The sequence below is a fragment of the Clinocottus analis genome, unplaced genomic scaffold (assembly GCF_023055335.1).
Source record: "Clinocottus analis isolate CAN_PGR_092001 unplaced genomic scaffold, fCliAna1.0.p SCAF_6, whole genome shotgun sequence".
NCBI lineage: Eukaryota > Metazoa > Chordata > Actinopteri > Perciformes > Cottidae > Clinocottus > Clinocottus analis.
Genome location: NW_027176218.1, coordinates 16,397,422 through 16,418,550, shown reverse-complemented (window position 1 = coordinate 16,418,550; position 21,129 = coordinate 16,397,422). Strand labels below are relative to the sequence as shown.

General features: G+C 44.3%; 1 protein-coding gene across 3 annotated transcripts in view; it reads left to right on the top strand.

Moving 5' to 3' along the window:
• tspan9a (tetraspanin 9a) overlaps positions 1-20,582 on the top strand; it is a 145,548-nt gene extending 124,966 nt beyond the window's left edge. For all 3 annotated transcript variants that reach the window (XM_068602805.1, XM_068602804.1, XM_068602803.1), the window contains 6 exons: positions 3,817-4,008; positions 6,831-6,905; positions 14,061-14,162; positions 14,497-14,628; positions 15,723-15,806; positions 19,165-20,582. In XM_068602805.1, the coding sequence (XP_068458906.1) occupies positions 3,817-4,008; positions 6,831-6,905; positions 14,061-14,162; positions 14,497-14,628; positions 15,723-15,806; positions 19,165-19,236 (657 nt within the window). In that variant the 3' untranslated portion in view covers positions 19,237-20,582. The remainder of the gene's footprint in view (positions 1-3,816; positions 4,009-6,830; positions 6,906-14,060; positions 14,163-14,496; positions 14,629-15,722; positions 15,807-19,164) is intronic.
• Positions 20,583-21,129: the final 547 nt, after the last annotated feature.

The following is a 21,129-nucleotide window of genomic DNA, read 5'->3' as shown; positions in this document are numbered from 1 at the left end:
GGATTGTGCCCTCTCTGAGGGTTCGGCCTGTTAACGGGTCAATATCATCCAGCCTCCACACACACACACACACACACACTGGACAGCCCGCTCTCACACCCCCTTTCCCTGGGGCAGATTGAAGTGGGGTCCTGTGTTCAGTGTCACTGAGCCAGTTACTGCAGCGACTGATAATTCTCTGCGCCAGCCACTCGGATGAAAGGTCAGCCTCTATTTTCTTCTTCGATCTCTCTTTGTCTTCCACGCGTCTCACGTGCGCATCCAATCTTTCTGGCTTTAATACCGTCTAACCCTCTTCCACACATCTTATGGGTTGACCCCTTTCACCTCTCTTTCCTGTTTGAAGCGTTGCCTTCCAGTTGATTCACATGCTATTATCACAGCTCTTGGACACCTGAACTTGTTATAGGGCCACAAACAGCGGGGCCAGTTTGAGAGATTCGCACCTCATGTCCTCCAATTTCCTCTTCCCGAAAGTGAATGTTGCTGTACTCGTCGCCTCACTGCCGGGCTCTTTTTGTCACTTCTTCCACAAATGACATTTAGAAACCAGACTCCATTCTGTCCTGTCATGGCGGTGCTTTCAAAATACTGCCCAACACGTATGAAAAGGTCACTTATTCCTGCTGTCTGCTCTCACCCTGTCTTTGATTTTTTTTTTAGATAAATTATCACTGTTTGAAGTACAATATTTCACCAGCCCAGCATCCCTCCCTCCAGTCAGAAGTTAACTTTTCCTGTTCACTTTCCAAATTCATTTTGGTGTTAAGAGCGGCCGGTTTTTGTGTTCCAGACTGCAATTAATTTGTTGTTATCATAGCTGGAAGATGTGTTTTTGTCAGTCTCCAAAAGTCTCTGTGCAGTGATCCAAAGGGCCGTCAACGGGGCAAATCACAAAGGTTGTTTTGACAGTGTTACTAAACCATAAAATAAAATGTTTGAAAATCTGGAGGGCTAAAATACTCACTGTCCCTCACTGAAGCTTGTTAAAACGTAAATATTAGGAGACCTGGCAAGCCCTCGTGTGTCGCCCTCACTTTTTTGATGATGGGTCTGCCCTCTGCAAAGTCGTACACATGAAGTGTGAAGGCGAAGTAATATCTCAGAGCAACCGTGCGAGCTGCACATATTTGATTTAATTTGGCGTGTGGCATTATGCTGCCTCAAGTCAGTGGCATAGAGAGAGACCCCAACTACGGGGACATGGATGTTTAAACAGTGTCACGGTAAGTGGCACTTGTACAACGTGTAGCCTTGAATTTAGAAATGTAGATTGCATCAGCCGGTGTATTGACTTGCATCACGTCATTCAGACCAAGAGCGAGTTAGAGAACATCATTGCCAAAACCTTTCTTTTTGGTTTCCCCTAGAAAATATGGTAATGGGGCAATTTATTCCGTCAAACCAAATATGAATCATAACCCTGCAGCATCCTCTGCTCCGATTGATTTAATAACAATGGATGCCTTTAAAGAAAACTTTCTCCGTGACTGTTTACAAGCTCTCCCGCTATTTGGGGATTTCTTCATCCTTCTCCCGCAGATGGGATATCAAAACATGGCCGCACCACAATTAAAAGTAGATAAGGAGCTCAGCGGAGAGCCTCCGGGTCAATCTCAGAGGCACGCGCCAAGGTCAGGTAACCAAAGCGATCAGAGCTTATACTCGAGGTATTTTCTGTGGCACCGACACAAAGGTCCAAAGGCCGCATGTTGTTGTTGTCGTAGTAGTAGTGGAAGCAGGGCAGAGATTACGCCTGGTCGGCTCAGATCAGACAGATTGTGCCGGGGCTGGGTGGTTTCACGGTCGCTTAAGAGAGCGACACAGCTTCCTTCCCTGGGCATTAAACACAATTAAGTAAAGGCACCGTAACCCTCCCCACTTGGACTCTTAAAGCTCCTTGTGTTCCCCTCGCGAGCTTTAAGTCCACTCTATCTATCTGTCCTCTTACAAATTCCTCCCCTGCGTCCTCGAACCCTTCCTCCCGCTCTCCATAATCTATCCGTCTGTGGAGTGTCAGCAGTGATATCGTATTTTAGCCGCTCTGCATAGGGACGTGACCTTTACGAGCCTTTTTTATTTGACGCCTTCAATCCGCCTTTTTTTAATCAAGGGAGCATAAATGGCCAGCGGGGGCCTCCCAGCAAATACAGTGACCTCTGAATTATTTAGATGATAGATGATTGAAAGTCTTACCAGCACCTTCTGAGACCACTCGTTCCTTCTGGGTGCGAAATCCAATGCGACTTTACTGTCATCTATATGTGACTAAACGAATGTCCTTCCCTCGCAGTCTGCCGGGCGGGCTGTGTTTCCAGCCTCCCTCGCCTTCAACCTTGACAGCCGCACTCAGACTTTATTTGTTGGAGCTTCAACTTTCGCAAAATCCCAACCCTCGGCAGCGCAGCCAACTCTCAAATAGAGCTTTTATGAATCCTGCGCCATTTATGCCCCATTCCTTCTCTCTGCTCTTTCAAAAACCTCACCGCTCGAAGACAGTGACACTGTACTCATCGGACACAGGAGAGGGGGCTGCCGGAACTCCGTTTATTTATCCACAGATCCTAGACGACTCATTAGACCCGAGACGTCTCTCACCAGCTCAGGAGGCTTGCCTTGAAAACCCCAAAGTGTCTCTTTACACATCATCACCTCACCTCTCTGAGAGCCATGTCGGAGTTTGTTGGACTGGTAATGGGCTTAAAGTCACTTTTGTTAGGCTGCGGCCAATCAACAGACGCAGGAGGCTTGTGTTTGTTGTGAAGGAGCTGCGGCACATTTTTAGATGTGTTGTCAGCTGTGCCATTTATCAGTCAAACGTTGTCAGATCCAGAGGTGTAACGCTGCGTGTGGCGGATTCCTTAATTTGTTTTGAAAGAGAAAGTAAAGATTTGTGTGTGTGTGTGTGCGAGTGCGTGCCTGCGTGTGTGTGTCTGTGTGTTTACAGGAGGTTTGTTGCACATATCGCTGACAGGCATTAAAGGGTTCTGGAGCAGCGGTGCAAAGAGGAGAGTGGAGGAAGGGAGCGGTGTGGATAGAGGGGTAGAAAAGGGCTGTAGTCCAATGATTTATCACAACGCCGTTCCATATTTTCCCCTCATTTGGGTTTTCTTTTCTTTCTTTTTTTTTCAAGGCGATATTGCCTTGGGTATTTCATTCTATTAGGTGCAGGCAAAAATGTCACCACTTACCTCTGCGCCTATATTTCACAGAGTGGTGGGCGTGCTGCGTGTCCATCTTATCTCTGATAGATGGACTAACACATCAGCAGATGGGACACTTGGGCAATCAAAGCCTCCCATAAACACTTCTTTGCATTAATGGACTCACATTGCAGACCTCACACACATCAGCATGGGACCGAGGGGGATTAGTGAACTGCTCGCTCTAGGTGAAGTTCAAGTCTCCTGCGGGCGGTTTCGGAAGGCTTGGAAGTGTTCGTTTCGGAGGGTGGCAGTAATTACGGCTCTGTTTGTTCTGGATTGAATGTAATCAGCTCAAACATGCAAAATCAGCGCGTCCCGAGTCCAATTTTTTTTTCTCTAATCTCTCGCGGAGCTGTTATTGGTCTATCACAGTTTTAATTGGTGTAAAACCCTCTTGTAGGTTGAGCAGTGTTTGGTGATGGATGACTGTGTCGGCAGTTGAGCACTTCATCTACAGCTTGTTAAGAAGGTCTATCACTATGTCATGAGCAAATCCTGGCAGTGGCAGAGCTCAACACGAACGTTTTGTTGTACATATATGCTGTAACTGAGCCTGGAAACCAACGTCCATGCTTTGCTCACCTTGTGGCCTCATCTCTTTCCTTTGCAGTTATGCGGCTGCGGGCTGCTCGGCGTGGGCATCTGGCTCTCCGTGTCGCAGGGCAGCTTCGCCACCTTCTCGCCCTCGTTCCCCTCGCTGTCGGCTGCCAACATGGTCATCGCCATCGGCGCCATCGTCATGGTAACGGGCTTTCTGGGTTGCCTGGGTGCCATCAAGGAGAACAAGTGCCTGCTTCTGAGCGTGAGTCCAACACAGTGCCTCTACGCAAAGCCGCACATGGGCGAGACTGTCTCAGGGTTAATTCACACACTGCTACTCTGCTCTCACTCTCCCCCTCCCCTCCCCCGTTGAATATTCTCACATCCCCCCACATGTTAGCCATGGAAATATTGACAGAAACGCCATGTGGCGACGAGCTCCCGCATATGTGGCTGTTTGTACACCCACACGTGCTGGTCACAGGCCGGCGGGAACTCAGCAGTGTATCTGTGTTTGTCTTCCAGTCAGAACCTCGGCAGAGGTGAGCCGGCTGACAGGAGGAGTTCATTCTGCATTGTGTAAAACCTCAGGGGCTCTCAAAGGATAATTAGAGCGGAGTAAGAGTCTCCCCTTCTGCAAATTAACAGAAACGCGTTCATGACGTCTCCGTGGCTTTGGTCACATCCCCGAAAAAGAGCTGTCAGTCAAGAGGCCTGCTGTGTCCCAAGCATGGTTGAATTGCTCTACGCACACAGCGCACTAAAAGCACTTGATATTTTTGTGCTCAATAATTGAGAATGTTCTATTATTCATGACAAAGGCTCCTTGGCAGTGTTTTATCTTTAAAAAAAAAAGAAAAAAAGTTAATTACCAAAGTTAACGCAATGGAATGATTTGTGTGGATCCGCCGCAAAAAAAGAAAAGAAAACTTTCATGTGTAGGAACTTTAAATGGGAAGTGGAGTTTTTCGGCTTTGGGTACTTAACATCACAAACAGCTCAATCCCCTGAAGCTCTTGCATCAGTCAAAAGCCCCACCAAATCCTCAGTGTTCCACATGGCTTCCTTCACCTGCCTAACTACTGTGAAGCAGAGAGAGGAAGAGAGCCGGGTGCAGGTAGGAGGAGGGCGGGGGACGGACGAGAAATGAGAAATGAGAAGAAAAAAAAGAGCGACTGGCAAATGGAGATTTGGTTTTATTAGGTAATCAGTGTGTGGCAGCGTCTCATATTTAGCCATGATAATGCTGTTTAGTGCAGCGGCGTCTGCTCGGAGCTGTTGTTGTTTTTTCTCCGCGTGTCTGTCCGGCTCGGCGCACCCAGGGGGGATGAGGGGGGATGGGGGGGATCAGGACGTGGAAACATCAGAGTGGGTTTAGATCTCCCGCAGCAAAACAGAGCCGAGCGTCTACCTTGACACATCTCTGAAGTTTCTCTGCGGACAACTCTCCCTGGATTAGAAATATTCAAAGCCCAGACATCCTTTGCCGTAAATTCTTATTCTCTCTTTTTTGCTGCCAAAAAATATTTACTGAGACAATTTTCTTTTTTTTTTTAAATTAATAGATAAAGCGGAGAGCGATTACACTGATATATCTGGCAGAAACTCTTTCAAGCCCTCTCACCCACAAAGCCGTGTGTGCATATGAATACGCACACTTCCTCACACACCATTGTCAGAGCACCACCAATTTGGTGTACAGGAGCCGTCCCTTTAACTTTCAGCACCAGTGAAATGTGACAACCCAACTGTGAAAGCACAAAAGTGACACGCTAAACTGGCAACCCAGATACTTAACCAACAGAAAACTGTCGTTACTATTTCATTTGGGCCTTGACACAAATAATAGCCTACCTTCTTCCTCCCAAATGAGTATGGAATTAATGGGGTTTTCTAGAACTAGGTCTGCCTGCCTCCTCCCATGCTGTGCAGAAGAGCTCGGTAAATATTGAGCTGTAGGAGAGTCAAGTAGGGAGAGGAGAATGGTAGATGAGACGCAAGGCTGTGTTGGAAATTAATCTAGGGAGGTATTATGCCTTCTTTCCCTCCTCTTACACGTCCACAAGCCCTCCAGCTCTCAGACGCTCATTTTCTCCTCCCTCTGTCTCTCCCACTTCCTTGTTTTCTGTCTTTCCTTATCTTATTTGAATGTTTGGGAGTTTTGTTGTATTATTGAGATATCGGTGCTGCTGTGTATTCTGCCCACAAGCTGAGATCACTGACTGTAACCTTGAAGGAATAATTCAACATGTTGCAAAATAGGCCTTTTTGCTTTCTCGCCGAGACTCGTCCATAGAAGATCGATCCCACTCATACGAAATATGAAAATAGCGCCAGCAGTCGGTTAATTAGCTTAGCGCAAACAGGAAACGGTTGGAAACTGTTTTTGTCCAAACATAACTAAATATGTATAGCAGCACCTCTGAAGCTCACTAATTTACAAGTTATATCGTATTTGTTTGTGGGCTATTTCTTTCTGGGCAAAGATCCTGTTGTGGAGGTTAGTACGGCTGCCAGCAGGACTGCAGTCCTGCAAATGACTCCCAATAAAACTAAGTGTCCTTTTTACACTTTGTGCTTTGTCCAAGTTCAGGAAGATAAAACATATTAATTAGGGCGCTTTAGAGGTGCTGGGAGCCCGATTTTGTTCCATTCAGACAGAGACAGGCTTAATAACTGTAGTTTCATACGTGTGTGTATTTATAGATATGTCTTCCGGCGAAAGCAAATAAGCTTATTTCACAAAACATCAAAGAAGGTAGTTAACCTGAATTGACTGATCATGTTTGTGTGCATAGGCAGAAGGAATCTCACACATTGCATTTGAAAGCATGAATCAAAAGCACTGCAAATCACAGATGCAGTGCATAGTAAAACATGTATGTTGTAAAACTGTCATGTATGTCATCTACAGTCATGGAATCGCTGGTTTTTTTTCACCTTCTGTTGCACACAGAGACACAAATGACTGCAATAGAGGCCTCGGCTGTATTTTCAACATGTTTTTTAAAAGCATGACAAGGCAGATTAGTAATGCTGCCAAAGCAATCGTTAAAACAAGGCTCTCTTCCCTCTTTCTGACAGTTCTTCATTGTCCTGCTGATAATTCTCCTGGCGGAGCTGATATTGCTCATCCTGTTCTTTGTGTACTCAGATAAGGTAAGTTTGTATGACTTTTTTCATGTTGTGTTTTCGATGTTAAATCCAATGTCTGCTATTGTTCCACTTCACCACGACGTGTCCGTGTATGTGTCCACGCAGTGCGACGGCTGTCAGGCGTACGTCACAGTTTGACAGCCGCGCCTTGGAGAGTCGACGTCCTAAAAGTTCTGCACGCACACACTGAAGTATTTGCAAGCACATGAAGCAATTAAAAGTGTGAGTGGTATAAACGTGTCTATCGACAGTTGCTTCCGGGTGTCTTGAGTCCGGTTTCTCAGGCAGGAGGTTGAATGTCTCGGCAGTCAAAGGTTAGGCCACAAAATGCAGCCCAATCTCCACCAGTTGGCTCGCTGTAATTGGCTCCGGCACATTTCCCATGACCCCAACATGGGCTCAAGTCAGGTGAATGCCTGTGTGGTGGCAACAGATGATGCTCTGTAAAGCTCTGGAGATTACCGACATCCATGAACAGACCAGATTATACTCTGGTTAATCAAATGGCACCGCAAAAGTTTCATCCCGAACATGACAACTGCGCAGGGGAAGCAATGAAGACTTCTGTCTGCTTTCAAGGACGCGTCATTGATAGATCCGTCTATTTATAAATTCAAAGTCGCACTGCCCCCCGGGGCGTCGGCTAATTCTCCTTCTTTGTTCTGAGGTTATTGCGCAAACTTAGTCTCTTAGACAGATAAATGAATTCATTTTGCAGCAAATCCATTCTTAGATTTGGATCAGGTCTCGGAGGCACACCCTGTCGGGAGTAAATATGTCTGTTGCCTTATCTCCAAAATATTACCAGCTTAACTTTTGGAGAAAAAAAAAAAATCCAAACTCTGATCCCTCTGGTGGAGTTTAAATAGAGAGACTCTTGACTTCCCATCAGTGCCTTCCCATCACCTGTGAAGTCTGGAAAAGATAACCAAGCAGGGCTGAGGATTTCTTAAATGTGAAATTAAATGGGTCTGCATTAGTGCGGGATAGGGCATTAGTCGGGGAGAACTGTCTGATTCACACTCGTACCAGTGGATTGCACACGTATTTTTTGTGTTTATCATGCATTAGACCCTAATGGGATGTAAAACCACGATAATGCTAATCACTACCCAATATATTTCCCGTTATTGGTCTTCAAATGTCAGTGGAAAGCAAGGTCATTACAGCAAATCATATGTCACCGGAGCTGGCATTTTCAGACGTCCTCCAAGACATCCTACACATTTGAGGAAATTGTGGGGCGCTAACACTGCGTTATATGTTCAGAATGTCCAGATCGGATGAAGGGTAATCACTTTCCATCACACAAGGCCATCAGACATTGCTCTGTTTTTTCTCTTCTCTTGACGAGTCTCTCTCCAGTGAGATCTGGTATGCCGTGTGAGCCTCTCCTCGTCCTCTCCTACAGGCTGTGATCAGAGGAATCACTAATTCACTTCTCCTATTTGATCTTCTAATCACAAGGCATTTATTAACAAGTCTGGAAGACATACAGTAGTTGGCAGCTTTTGAATGTGTACCGTCAGAGGCCTGCAAACAGATATTTTAGTCTTTCAAATAGGTCATCTTTAAGTCATGAGTGACGCCTCTACAAACTGTGATCTTTCCGGGTGACAAGCTGTCAACGATATGTAGGGAAGAAATTATCATATAGTGACTGGTTATGCTGAAGGAACGCTGTTTTCATTTAGTCTCGCCCTTATTTCTTCATTTCCACCAGTTTAATCCATTTGAAAAGGTTCTGCTCTCTCTTCTTAATGGAGAATGTCGCTCCCCTCTTCCTGAATCCAGCAGTCTTGCCTCCAGCTACGGCTTATGTGTAGGTACCTTCTCTTTCCCTCGACAGCCCAGTGGTGTTAAGCTCTCTGATTAAATGCCATGTAGAGGCCATAGTATAAGAAAGACTGGGCCTGCAGTTAGCAACCAGCTGACTACAGCAGATGGCTGGCTGGGCCACAAACCAGATTACAACCATCCGTCTTTAACGATGTGACCTCATTGTGCCTCCGTCGACCCAACACGCCGAGCCGAACTCCAGTTTAGGTTAACTAGCTCAAAATGAGAAAGCTGAACCTGGCAAGCAGAGGCGTAAAGCAGCATGCTCATGGGAGTGAAGGGAACATGCACGGGAGGGAAGTGGGTTTGTAGAAAAAGCAGGTGGACATATGTGAGAGAAAATGTGAGGTGAGGTATCTCATGGTGTGAGGGAGAGGAATGTGTTAGGGAGGCAATAGAGGAAGGAGGTAGAAGTACATACATCTAGTATGAAAGGGAGAATCAAAAGAGGACAAAAGCGAATCGTTCCAGTAAAGTCTTGCAAGGAGAGTTAGGAGAAAGTCAATGCTGTCACGGACGAAGATGGAAGGCTAATCACATGAAAGACTAGTTCAGAGAGCAGAGAAGATTATGCCACGTCCATGATTTATCTAACTAACAACCCAGAAAACTGGCACACACATCTACTCATGTGTTGCATTAGTTTACAGGCAGAATTATGTTCAATCCCTGGCCATGCTTTATCTTTTTCCAGACCAATTACAGAGACGTAGTGGGGGTCTTCCCCTCGCTCTGTTGAGTGCCACAACCTCAGGCTAGCCGGCGCAGGCGTGCAGAGCAACTCAGGGAATTAAGTGTCCTTTTTAATGATGTGCTGTTGGGGACCTCTGGCTGCGATGCTGCTTCTCTCCACATCATTTATTACACTTTCCGGGCAGTTAGCTAACGCACTTGTCCAAAGTTGAGTCATTTGAGCAACAGTGAAATATTGTTAGCTTCAGTTCCTGGGGTCCCCGAGAGTCAATGGACGTGGCAATTACTGCCAGTGTGACCTGACAATATACACGTGACCCAAGAATGACTGTGGAGCCGAGTGTAATGGTGGAAGATGGGATGTGACTGTCACTTTTGTGTTTCAGTTTTTAGCAAACACTCTGTAGATACTGTTGTGCAGCTGCCAGAAGATAAGCCAACAGAGTCTCTGTGATCCCACAGAACAAAAAAGACCTGCTCTCTTTGACTCTAAGAAAAAGTCAAATAAGTGACAATTTGTTTCGAGGTGCAGCTGTTAAAAGCTTCCCAGAGTGAGTCATGTATTAATGACTGGAGAAGAGATGAAAGGGAGGAGAGGAGGTGATTCCTGTAGAACATAGAATAGAAATTGGCCTGCCAAGTGGAAATGTGGCCTGTCAGGAGTGCTCTCTTTTACAGTGAAGGCCACCAGGGTTGGTGTCCATTTCCAGTTTTACCGTTGACATGATTCTGAAGTCTGCTTTAATGAAAAATTACAACTTATAGTTTTTCTATTTTCTTTCGGTTCGGTTCTTCACGGTTTTTAACTGATGGTCATCGAGCCTGACCTCAACCATAACCAAAATAACTTGACCTAAATGTAATGATACAAATTAGTGAAACTTTTTCATACCAAAAGATGTTACCGTGTGATTTCCCACGAGTGAAAATAGTGAGGATGTTGTGTCATATCGTGTTAAGAATATGCCCTGGTTTTACGAGGGCAAATGTGCAAGTAGGAGTGTTTAAAGTGGTTATTTTATCATCAATACGTTTCGTCTTAACAATGGATCATGTGTATGTGTTTGAAAGCGGTTGCCTTGTGACAAACCCACAGGGGATCCATCGCCTTCAATGTTTCTGTTCTGGTTCCCTCTCAACACTCAGCACATGTTTCCTGGCCACAGCAAGCAGCTGCTTTAAGCCAAAAAGCTCTAAAAACCTACTTCACTCGACCTACCCAGCACCAAACGGCACACAAACAAAGTTAGTGGATAGCTGGTGATTACAGTGAAGAATTTAGCAGTTTAGGAGCCAGATATTTTTTCTGAGGAGTTGGTAGGAATATGTTTGCCCTTGAGACCCATGCCTTGTCTCATGCACATCTCCAAGCTCTGTTCCTCTGTCAGTGTGCACAGAAGGTGGCTGACTACTGAAACTTAATCTGGCTATATTTGTACATACTGAATGTACCGTTTGTCTCATTTCACAGGCGGCTAGTGTTTTCATTTAGTTAGCTTCTGTCTCAGAGTGGTAATATGTTTACTGAACCTCCTGCATAGTCCGTTGTAGGGACTGTGATTCATTGGGAATTAAACATTGTTTGAAGATTGTAATCCCTCAAAGTGATAAATAGCGGTTGGGTAAAAGTGAATTAAACTCACACAATGCATTAATTGTTCTTCTATATGCCCATTACACCACCTACTGTAAACAAGCAATACTTTCCGGTGTTTTGTGAGGAACTTAAAAGTCGTCCTCAGAGGCAAAGCTAATGAGAAAGAAATACAAGCGAATCTCACCGGGGTAAATAAACATATCGCGACACTTGTTTTTGCAGAATTTGCTCGGATTTCGGACCTGGAAAATGTCTGGGTTTTTTGGGGGTTTTTTTACAATGCGAATTATACAACATTGAATGACCAACCAAAAAAAAAAATCTGATTTTTGACATTTTCTAAACAGGGCGCAGTGGGCTCAGTCATGGCGGTGCACTCTGGTAATGAGAAAGCAGTGCTGCTCCATGTCTGCATGTCACAAGTCCCAGTGGACCTGGTCCCCGAGGTGTTTACCTGTCACCAGATCTGGGTCCACATTCTGTCAGCAAGGAGTTCTTGCACAGGAATTATTAATGTCTCTGTGGGATAAAGCCCCCGAAAAAAAAATACGGGAGATTTTGGTAAAATTGAAAAAATATTTTGTTGTTTAAATCATAGAAGAAACAAAAAAAAAAAAAGAATAATTTGAATAACTTACCATTCGGTGAGTGCAGTAACTGGCTGTATTGTATCATTACAGCATCGCGAGCAGGCAGACAGGTGTTTATCAGACGATCCACCACCCACTCCCTGTTCTCCGCTTTTGTGCACAAATAACCGAAAACACACACCAATTTGGATGGAAAGCCTATTCCTTCAATTCCCCTGTCAACATTTAGATCTGCATGTCTCCCTCTGCTTTTCCCTCTCTGTGACCCTCGTGTGTTCAACCCGCTGGCCCGTATGCTGAGCGGGCTCACACTATGCATTTAGAAGTAAGAGCTGTGTCAATATGCCCTGTGGCGCCTCTCAGGGAAAAGTTACCTGGAGTTAGATGGTGTTACGCTTTTCGTTCTCTGTGAACAATTCCCAGTGCGAGTAACATGAGCTTGAGTCATGGCGTTAGGCTTCCTCATCAGAAGAAGTAGGTTAATACGACAAAGACTGTGTTTGTATCCGCTCCTTTAGCAGGGAGAGTTGCATGATCAAATCCCGTTTGCCGTTTGTTCTGCAGTCATTTGTCTGCCTCTCGTTAGTGGTAAATCTGGATCATTAAGTTTCATTTCAGGCTGTAGCAAAGACTTACACACATGAAACAGAAGATATGCAAAGACTTATTGGTAACTCAGAAGAGGATTTTTACAGTAGCAGCCCCCCCCCCATGCTCTCTAGTGACTGTGTTAGCGCGAGGAGTCAGTAATGAGCGAGCAGCATCACATATAGCCGAGATGGAGAGGAAAAGATAAAGGATGGAAACAAAGTGCGAGGCAGAGATTGATGATGCTGCTCTTCATCTCATTTCCCTGCACAAGGACAGCTTTGCAGGGGCCTGCAGCCCGAGGTGCACTTCACAGATACGCTCATCTGCATCAGCAAAGTCACTGAGCGAGAGAGAAGAACAAGATTTGAAATGATACAAATCTTATTTCAAAGGTTTTAATGGATGTGTTAAATGGGTGTTGCATGATTAACTATAACTAAAGCATTGGATTGCCACAGAAACTTGAATCACTCACGAAAAAAAACTTTTTTGCCTTTTATGTTTAATCCAGGAATGTTTTCTTGTGAGCTCACGATGTTTTCAGGTTGTTTCTCTCACCAATAAACTGCTGAAGCACTTAATTTACAGCTTGATCTAATTTTCTGTGCTCAAAGGGAGTTTTTGTCTATCTCTTATGTTCAGTGCAGTGAACCGAATACAGGTCTGTGCCGAGCTACGCAGGTAATTAGTCACATTAAGATTGTATTTCTTTGAGAACTCTTCCACTGCATGTTTCTGAAGAGAGAAAGCACCAGACCTTTATTTATCTGAGATAATTGAATTCTTTAAGGATTGTCTTTGAAGAAGCAGAAACATTAGGAGTAAACAATTGCATTCATCTTTGGCTAGACAAGGATGCTTTTTTTTTTTTTTTTTTACTGAGGGATTTTCTGAGCAGCTTCCAAATAATGTCTACCTGGAACATCTGCCGAAAGAAACTGAAGGATCGCTGAAAGCAGCTTGTTGTGTCAGGCAGTGACAGCCATGATGCTGCTTCTCTTCTGTCTGAAGTTTTTATATATGTCTTCCTAGGCACAGACTGAAGCCTTAAGCTTCAACCTTTAAAGCAAGTGCATTCATTTTTGTTGCTATATGACTTGTATAGATGGATGTGTGCATGGTTCTGGCAGTGCGTGACATTTTTCCCCCCAGTAATAATCACCCCATATCTGCAGCGCCTCTCAATCTGTCCTGGCAGTTAGCAAATCCCCACGGGCAACGCAAACGGCAGGAGAACTGAACTTCTGGTTTTGTATCTCATTAACGTATCCAATGAGATATTAATCTCCATCAGACATGACACAACCCTGAGCATATTATTAGGGTTCAGTCAAGAGGAAAATGATTTGCTGGCTCCGCTGAAGGCCATGAGTGTGTAGAGCGAAGCGACACATGACATGTGTCACGTCTGCAGTCGTCATGCTACAGTCCAAGTGACTGTAACAGAGTTATTTTTAGATGACAAGAAGAAAAAAAAGCGACCTGTAACTGAGCTGCTATCGTTTTTTATGTTGGCAGCAACAAGTATTTTCTGTCTTTAAATTTGAGTAACAGTCAGCTGTCTGTGTACCCTTTTCATCATGATTAGTCAGTTCACAAGGAAAAGGACTCTACGATCAATCATACACAATCCGTGAAAAAAAAAAAAAACACTAGAAAAGCACATCACTGTCACTTATCACATGAATTATCATGTGAATCTGTGTGAAAAAGACGTAGACAATCAATGCACCCATATAAACACTTCTGTTACAATATAAAGACTATAATTAATATTACAGTTCTTTAACCGACGGCTTCAAACCAAGTCCTCTCGTTAAGGCCGGTGTCCTCTTGGTTTGTCTTCAGGTGAGTGAGAACGCCAAGCAGGACCTGAAGGACGGGCTGGCGCTCTACAACTCAGAAAACAACATAGGCCTCCGAAACGCCTGGAACATCATCCAGGCCGAGGTAGGCTGACCTCCCAGCATGCATTACAGCACGTATTAGACCCATTTGCACGAACGTTCACTCGCAACGCTAGAAGTGACCCGTGAATGCACGAATGCAAAGTTTTACTAAAATATTCCAGCTAATGTGTTTCCTGGCTTGGCAGTCAGTACATTAATGCAACTTTAAAGTCCAAACCAGCAGCTGAGCACACTTCACTCCACTTGCTTTAAAGCAAGGGGACTAATTACAATACTGGTTAGTTTGAGGTCTCCTTGGACTAACGGGAAGCATCATCTAATTTTTTGTCTGGTATGTGTGTGGGTGTGTGTGTGTGTGTGTGTGACATTCACAGTGGAAGTGCTGCGGTGTGATAGCATACACCGACTGGCACGAGGCCCTGAAGGAGAAAGTAGTACCTGACCGCTGCTGCCAGGAACATTACCAGAACTGTGGGCAAAACTCCACGAACATGTTCTGGAACAGGGTGAGTTCACATTGGCAGCAGCCAATATATATATATATATATATATATATATATATATATATATATATATATATATATTCATGTTTATTTGTTGTGTTATTCTTGCACTGTGGTAACTGTGGAGGCGTAACTGAACTAGTCTGCTGAGGCTCAGTGGGTCAGAGGCTCTGTTTGAGGTGACCGTAAACATGTCTCATTGGAAAGTCAATTAACTATAAAGCGACTCAAACTGACTGAGAAGAGACACTAAACGACCACTAAGAGACACAGAACAACGACACAGAGACACACGTTTCCTGGGCAAATATACATATAGACACTTTAAAGTTCGTGCATTCACAAAGGACAGAACAACCGTAGATCCTCGGTCCATCTGTTCAGTAGTTTTAGTTTTCGTCTTATTGCTGATCACACTGGAGTTGTTTCCATTGTGCATTGAACAACAGCCTTTTTTTTTCCCAATGGCTTGAAGCACAACATTCACCGGTCTCCCTTCATTACAAGTCTAATCTGCTATATTTGGTCTGGCATGGGGTTTGTTAGCGAGTCCAAAGTAGGGGATTAAATGCTGTAATAAACTGTTATCGAATTGCCAAAACGAGAATAGGCAGACATTGAGCTGGCCCATTGGGAAAGTGCAGCAGTAAAAGCTTGCGTGTAATCCTGCCCAGAGGAGACGGCCACACACTATATAGTTAGTTTTACATGCCGCGTCAGCACCCACACTCAAGATGGGGCGCCACTTTGCAGCTGAAACCACCGTTAAGTCCTTCACCCCACCTCCCCTGCCAGTGAGTGACCCTCGAATGAACCCGGGTGGTATTATATTTCACAGTGTATATGGCCCATAAGTCTGCGTGTAAAAGTCACCACTCATGGGCAATTCACTTGTTTTAACACCTCACCTGATCGTTCATTCATCCAAGAGTATATACCCAGATGTAAGTAATGCATTTTAGTGGAAAAGCGTGAACAGAATGGTTGCCTTTTTCTACGTGACCAAGCAGGCAGCAAGTGAAGTGACATTGATTCCTAACACATTGAAAATGCACATTTCTTTAGTGGTGTCTTTACAAGCTTGTGCTCCATTTTAGGGCTGCTTCGAGAAAGTGGAGGAATGGATGGATGACAACAAGCACATGCTGGGAACCATAGGCATGGTCATCTTGGTAGTGCAGGTAGGAGGCTTATTGATAAATTGCTTTTTCATTCTCCATTACTCTGTGCTTCTCTCCCATTTGTTTTTCCCCGCGTTTCTTCCTTCTTTGCTTTGTGTCTAGCTGCATTTCTTTGCGTCTGCCTGTCTGGCTACGTGTTTTAAAAAATGTGTGCATCCCATGGCCTCTGTGTCACCGTCTTCTCTTCAGGAAGTTATGAGGACTGTGCTCAGTAGGCGTTCTGGGCACCCACACATCTTGAAATATTGAAGTCACTGTCTTCTGCCCCCGATCCTGTCTGGAAGAATCAAAGCCATCTGGCTTTGAGCCAAACAGGCTGTAGTCACGTATAAGGAGCCATCAGCAGATATACTGAATATGGGAGAGTATGTATAAAGTCTCAGATTAAAGGCACAGAAGGGAAGGGTGATAGATATTCCTGCTACCATACCGTTTCTCTTTTTGTCCTAAAATCTGCTTCACATCTCTTCCTCTTCATACGCTGAGTGTCACTGCAGTGCATTTCCCACTTACTTGGAGGTAGTGTCCTAAAAGTGTCTGCAGACTGAAGAAAGCAAAGTGTACTTTTACCTCGCCTTTGCATAAATTTGACTGCTGGAGGTTTTTCTTTGCAGTTTGTTGTTATTCACTGCAGGCAGCCAGCTAAGTACCAACTATACGGACGTTAACTTTAGCTAGCTAACAATGCACCGAATGTGTGTGTGTGTGTGTGTGTGTGTGTGTGTGCAGAATCTGTGCTGTGTTTGTGTGACAGCTCAGACCGATTTCAGCATTCATCGGAAACTCTCTTTTTTTCTGTAATCTTCTTCCCGTTCTTCTCCTTCTTCCTGCAGTCTCTGTACATTTATGAAATAGAGTCATAAAGCTCAGGGATAAGCGGGATGTTTTCGCTCAAGTTAAAACATATTTAGGTCCTGTTTTGGATCAGAAAAAGCCAACTGGGGCCCGTTTGTCTATATGTGGCATGATCACTGTGATAGACTGCTAACCTTTCAAGAGCAATGTGAACTAGGATGATCCCTGATCGAGGGATAGCAAACAGGTCTTTATTTTAGTTTGAACTGCCTTGGGCAAATCTTTTCATGCACACTTTATCTAAAAGTCTGTTTGAACACACCATAAGAGGGATTCTCCAACCCTAAAAACGTAATATTTCATTCAAAAGAACGAGGTTCTGCAGCACAATACCTAGCATTCTTAGCTACATTTTTCCTGACGCACAAATGAATGATGTTTCATGTGCTTCATGGACGCTTGCTGTAAGTCTCATGCACCATGTCCTCGGGGTTAATGCGTAAAGTCTGCTTAAATATTCCTGACTGTTTTTTTTATTTATTTTCCACTCCTGTTTTTATTCTGCACAAAGTGAAAAATGATGAAACAGGTGGATGGAAATACACTTAACATTTCTGTTCATGCCCTGCACTCTGCTCTTTACTTTTCCATTCTGGTGCTTTTAACATGCCCTCTTGCTTATTCATGAACCATTGTTCGGCCAGAGCAAGGTGGCCTCGCTATGAAATCCCTGTGTTGAGGGACGTTTCCCTGCATTTCAAATGTCCTTGGGGGAACATGGTGCTTGAGCTCCTGTTAAAGTTCACAGCACTCACTGGGAGAAAGTCAGCATTACTGTAAATATCCAGCAACTTCAGATCACAATGTGTTCATGACAAGATCACGCTCCTCTTACATGCATTCGTACACACCCACCGACCCTCGTCTCTCTGTTTGACGCTGTCTCTTCCTTGTCTGTTCATTTTTCTGCAAACACACACGTGTGCACACCGGCTGCGGTCAAAACAGCCCTTTGACTTTGGAAGATTCCTAACTGAGTGAAATGACCCTGAAGTGTCGGAGTGGCTGCAATGATAGCTGTTCAAATGCTCTAAATGCTCAGAACGTGCTCCAGTGCTTCTTTTGTTTAGTTCCTTTCGCATTGCAAACACTCAAACTTCCTTTACAAAAGGAAAGAAGATAATGCCGCCCCACAATTCCTTGCAGCGGCAAACGCACCATTCAAACCTTAATGAACAATACATCTCGCACAGGTTTAACATTTATTTTGTTATAAACTGACGGGATTCATGTTTAACATGAAAAGACAGTGAGAAACCTTTTGTTTATTTTCTTACCTATTTATTTACTTTGAACATAACAAATAAGTTAAAGAAAACGAAATCAAATGAATATCAAATATAGCACACTGCCAATAAACAAATGATCCTTCTCAGTAACAAGAAGCATCAGTGAGAAATATGAAGCTCTGCCATTGACTCGACTGACTGGATCTCTCTCCCCCTGCATACACACACACACACTCCCGAGACACTGTGTCTGTTGAGAGGTACGACTCTGCTAGTCAGTTGAGACTAGCAGAGTCGAAGGAAAGTTATATCATGGAGGTGAGCGTCATGAAAAGCTGATGCCCTACAAGTCTGCAGAGGCCCGGGGAGGTGAATGATTTAGACCAGCAGCAGATGACAGACTTTGACAAAAGCCGATATGTATGACTTCAGCCAACGGTTTCAGAAATCTCAGCCATATTTTTAAATTCTTAAGCATGGAAGGATGATGGAGCTTTGAAGAGCCTGTAGCAGCGACTGTCATGCTGTCTCACTCAGACTGAATGAATCAGACAGAAAAAGACGCTCCGAGAACGACAGAGCTGCACAGACGCGGCACATGTACACAATGGGGTTGGTTTTTCATTGGGTTGAACTCCCTCTTAGCTGGATGTTTACCTCTGATGGCACTTCATGTTTTGATTGGCAGCGGCTTAAGGTAGCATTTTCTCTGAAGCAGCCCCACAAATTAGGCTTTGACTTCAACTCAAGGAAGAGAATCGGAAGCTTTCCCAGGCTAATCAGGTCCGTAGGAATCCCCGGTGGAGTCTGTTTGCAGGAAGTCCTCAATGCCTTTTGACTAAAGACTATGCACCATACAACACTTTGCAGTCTCTCTGCCGTCCTAACTTTGCCAGATAATGGTTTTAGGATCAGCCTTGTGACTGTGTTTGATGTAGAAGTATCAGGGGTAATGGAAACTTCAAAGAGATAGCTGGCTACTTTGATTCAGTGGCATCTCAATTTACTTTATTGACTTAATGCTGGAGCACGCTTTACATTTTTTTTTCCATCACAAAGATTCCAGAGCTCTCATTTGAAGACCGTCAGAGAAAAAGGGGAAAGAACGAAAATGTGCTTATACTTCACCACAGGATTTACAGTGCATCGAAACTCATTGCAGCCTCGGGCATCAACATCAAAAAGACCACACAGAGACACACTTATCCACACACATATATACTTATATACACTGAACATACAAATTCACCATCTCCTTCTCCGCTTCTCCGCAGCTCCTGGGCATGGCGTTCTCCATGACGCTGTTCCACCACATCCATAGGACAGGGAAGAAGTACGACGCTTAGCCTTGGGGGTGGAGGCACCCAATGAAGAGGAGCCCCACTGCCTGATGGGATGAGACTCTGATTTAAACAGCTTCCATCCTTCACTTTACAACCTTCTTTGCCCCCCCCCCCCCTCACTCCCTTTTCCCAGACCTTCTGTACAGATTCCAGCTGCGTCCCCGCTCCAATCTGCTCGCACCATTCATTTTGCCAAAGAGTAACAAAACTGGAAGAGAAGGGACACCTACTTTTGGCAAGGAAGAAAATCCCATTGGTTGTCACTCCGCTTGAGAACATTTCTATTTTATTATCTTTTTTTTCTCCTTGCTTGGACTAACAGTTTGCTGGAAGGAAGAACAGACTTTGAGACAATGAAGACTTTACTAATGCCTAAACACCCTTCTCCAAGGCAAAGAGAACATCAACAACTGATAATACCCTCCAACATTTGTGGAGTTTCTTTTCCCTCGTGTTGATTAAAGTCAAGCCCCCCTTTTCACTTGTAAATGAAAAAAACATTTCAACATGGCATGGCAGTTTTCTACTTTACTGATTTACCTTTGTCGTTGAAATGTCAAATGTCCTCTTCTTTTTCCTTTTTTTTTTTTGTATGTCGTCGACGCTCCTGTGAAATGTAAGTGTTTGAACAGATCAGTGCAATGAGCTCCCAGATGGATTTGACGTGACGCTGCTGTGGAGGGATACAGACATGTGGGAAAGCTGTTTAATGTAATACATGATTCTTTCTTTTCTTTTTCTTTTGGCTAGATAGATGTTTTGGTAAAGCGAGCGTGATGGAGGAACGTCATTTTGCACCGAATTCTGCAGTATTCTCTGAACAATACATTTTAATGCACAAAATCTAGTGAACACACAGCAGACACACACACACACGCACACACTTTGTACTCAGCAGTATTCCCATTCCCTATGAGACAATACAAATGGGGTAAAATTGCTCTTTATTAGGGCTCCACCAGGACTGTCAAGTGAAGAGAAGTCTGTGATTTAGTTCCCCCTTCGAGAATACAGACTCAGACCTGTGTGTGTGTTTGTGTGTGTGTGTGTGTGTGTGTGTGTGTGTGTGTGTGTGGGTGTGTCGGGGTGTGGGTGTGTGTGTGTAGGTGAGTGGTGGGTGTGTTTTATCACATTGTCCAAGCTGCAGAGGGGGAAAACGACAAATAAACGCGTTGCAAAGCAAGGGCACGAGGGGGAAAAGCAGAGCAGACATGTTGGCTACCATCAATTGTGTTAACAGAAGCGCCGAGAGACCGTCTCGTCTATATTCTCGAGATCCCACCAATTTGCTCTGCCCTCCTCACTCTTCCTCTCTCTAGCTGTCAACTCTTTCCTCTCTCCATTTTTGTTCTTTTTGTTTTTTCACCCCAACTTATTTTACCACATGTCAGAAAGCAATGAGCTTCCATATGTACCAACAATAGCCGACATTCCTGCTCATCACACACAGTTACTCTGGTTTGCAACTTCAGAGATGTTATGTAAGCTTCCTGTTCTCACAGACACAGTGGACGGGGGTGGAGGGAGTGTAGGAGGATCAAAGCTGAGACAGATAGGTATGGCAACAACCCCTATAGGACATGCTTACTGTTGATTCGCCAAAAGAGTAGCTGCTAACCTTCTTAAGACTGAAAATACTCAATAAAATACCCTCCAGAGTGTCTTTAGGCTTCAAAGTTGCTTTGACTATGTAATAATTGATGGTGTAAAAGACCAGTTTATGGTTCAAGAATTATTTCAGTTCAGGCCGTCTCCTTGATTGGTCATCATCTGTGACAGTAAACTCAACATTTCAACGACAAGCCAAGAAACAAGCAGTCAGACGATCAAACAGGTTTAACCACATGAGCATCTTATTTCGAAAACAGAAAGGTAAACCCGGAAAGTCCGTCTGGA